Source organism: Danaus plexippus, chromosome 2, assembly GCF_018135715.1.
Source record: "Danaus plexippus chromosome 2, MEX_DaPlex, whole genome shotgun sequence".
Taxonomy (NCBI): Eukaryota; Metazoa; Arthropoda; class Insecta; order Lepidoptera; family Nymphalidae; genus Danaus; species Danaus plexippus.
Genome location: NC_083537.1, coordinates 1,616,932 through 1,618,988, shown reverse-complemented (window position 1 = coordinate 1,618,988; position 2,057 = coordinate 1,616,932). Strand labels below are relative to the sequence as shown.

Below are 2,057 nucleotides of genomic sequence, written 5' to 3'. Positions count from 1 at the left end.
TAAATTATTTTATGTATACATAAATTACCTTTAAAACCTTTTGAAAAACAATCATTTTATGACAGTCTCTCGTGGTGACACTAGATGGCACCTAACTGAATAAATCTTTCGTATATGTCTTTGTTTTACGTCAGATCAAATCTATTTAACACTAAATTTGTATATTTTTTATTTCTACCCTTGAAAACAATGATACTAATCCTAGTAAAATCAGAAACTATTAATACGTGCATTCGTCTTCCAATCACTTGAAAACTATAGCAGACTTGGAATATAATGTATTGAATGAAAGACCTGAAATTTCAATAATCTTACACTTTATGTCAAAATTATTTGAAATAGTCTCTAGACAACTTGAAGCAAGTCAAGGAAAACAATGACACTATTAGTATTTATTATATACATATTATTGAAAAACGATTGTTAGAGTACAAAAGTAATAATTTTGAAACTCTTAAAGAAACAAAATTTATGACCATAGTAATATCTTTTTGAAACGTTTAACAGCAACACAAAAAAATAATAAAATATACTTGTAAAGCGAGTACCTACCTCTTGAAATAAAGTATATGATGCTTTATGTACGAGTACATGTTGAATTTTACATCCAAATCATTTATGGAAAGGAGACAAATAGCAAATACTCAATACAATATAATTTTACTGATCTCAATTAGTTATATATTAATTAACAAAAAACAGTACTTCATAGCTCGTGAAACTCAACAAAATTCACAAACTTTATCATAGCTAACAAAATGATACGAAACTAAACATATGTTTGGATCGAGAAACAAATAAACCAAAGACCAAAGTTCCTTATTGGTTGCTCCTTCATAAACTCGTTCTCTCAAAATAGCTATTATTTTTCATAAGTGCTGCTATAATATCGTCTTATAATAGTTGTAACAGGTAATAAAATATACTAAATATATAAGCATTTAATATTATTGAACTATATATGGTGCATAATTCTTTAGAATTGTTATAAATATACTCATAAATCATTAGAAAAAAAACAAAAAAAACGTATCTGTGCTTATATAAAAATATTATTTATAGGCAGCTTTTGCTTGAGGCAATGTCGTCATTCTTAACATGTTACGGAAATATAATAATTATTACACACTTAATCGCTCTAATATAAAATACCAACCGGTACCTATTTAGAATTTAAAGGATGCAAGAAACATATATAAGGCTTAAAATTTCGGCAATATTCATTCATTTGACACAAATATTCATCACAGTAGCGATGGCATCCAAGGTAAGATAAAATAATTTTATTATATATTTAAAAAAAATATATTATATGCGATCAAAATTTAAGACAGCGTCTTTACTTTCCAGTTCTGTGTACTTTTTTCTGCCCTCGTGGCTGCGGCGCAATGTTCAGTGATAAAAGTAGACAATGACGTCTCCAGCTTCTCATACGATGTCGCCGATCCCAACACCGGTGACTACAAGAGTCAAGTTGAAACTCGCTCCGGTGGCGTTGTGAAGGGACAGTATTCTCTGGTGGACCCCGATGGTACTAGACGCGTAGTAGACTACACGGCTGACGATGTGAACGGATTCAACGCGGTTGTGCGTAAAGACCCACTGGTAGCTGCTGAACCTGTTATTGTACCTTCCGTCGTTAATTCTCCAGTTGTCTACTCTCCTGCGTCCCCTGCAGTTATCTCTCGTTCGTATGCTGTACCATCGGTATACTCCGCTTCTTCACTATACCCAGTACAATCAGTATACCCTGGATCTGTTTATCGTGTGTCATCAAGCTACGGCCGTGTTGCATCTCCCATTTACTCTCCCTATGGATATGGAGCTGTACAACTTAACCACTGGTAAAATATACAAATATGTAAATAATAAAAAAATTGTTCCCATCAGCTGTAACCCTGCTGTAGGAGCTAGTATAGCTCGCGCATGTTCTTTGAACCTATAGTCGTTGAGTGTATCTCTCATAAACAACATATTGAGTGTTCTTCTAAATTGCTTTGTAAAACGCTTAACCTTAATTTGTATTATTTCTGTATATAAATCTTAATTTTTTTCAA

At 32.2% G+C, this 2,057-nt stretch overlaps 1 protein-coding gene across 1 annotated transcript; it reads left to right on the top strand.

The window, feature by feature from the left end:
• The first annotated feature begins 1,193 nt into the window (after positions 1–1,193).
• Positions 1,194–2,057, top strand: LOC116779354 (cuticle protein 7-like). The gene is made up of 2 exons (XM_032673610.2): positions 1,194–1,267; positions 1,351–2,057. The coding sequence occupies exons 1-2, from the start codon at positions 1,256–1,258 to the stop codon at positions 1,846–1,848; spliced, it is 510 nt and encodes a 169-aa protein (XP_032529501.2). The 5' UTR covers positions 1,194–1,255; the 3' UTR covers positions 1,849–2,057.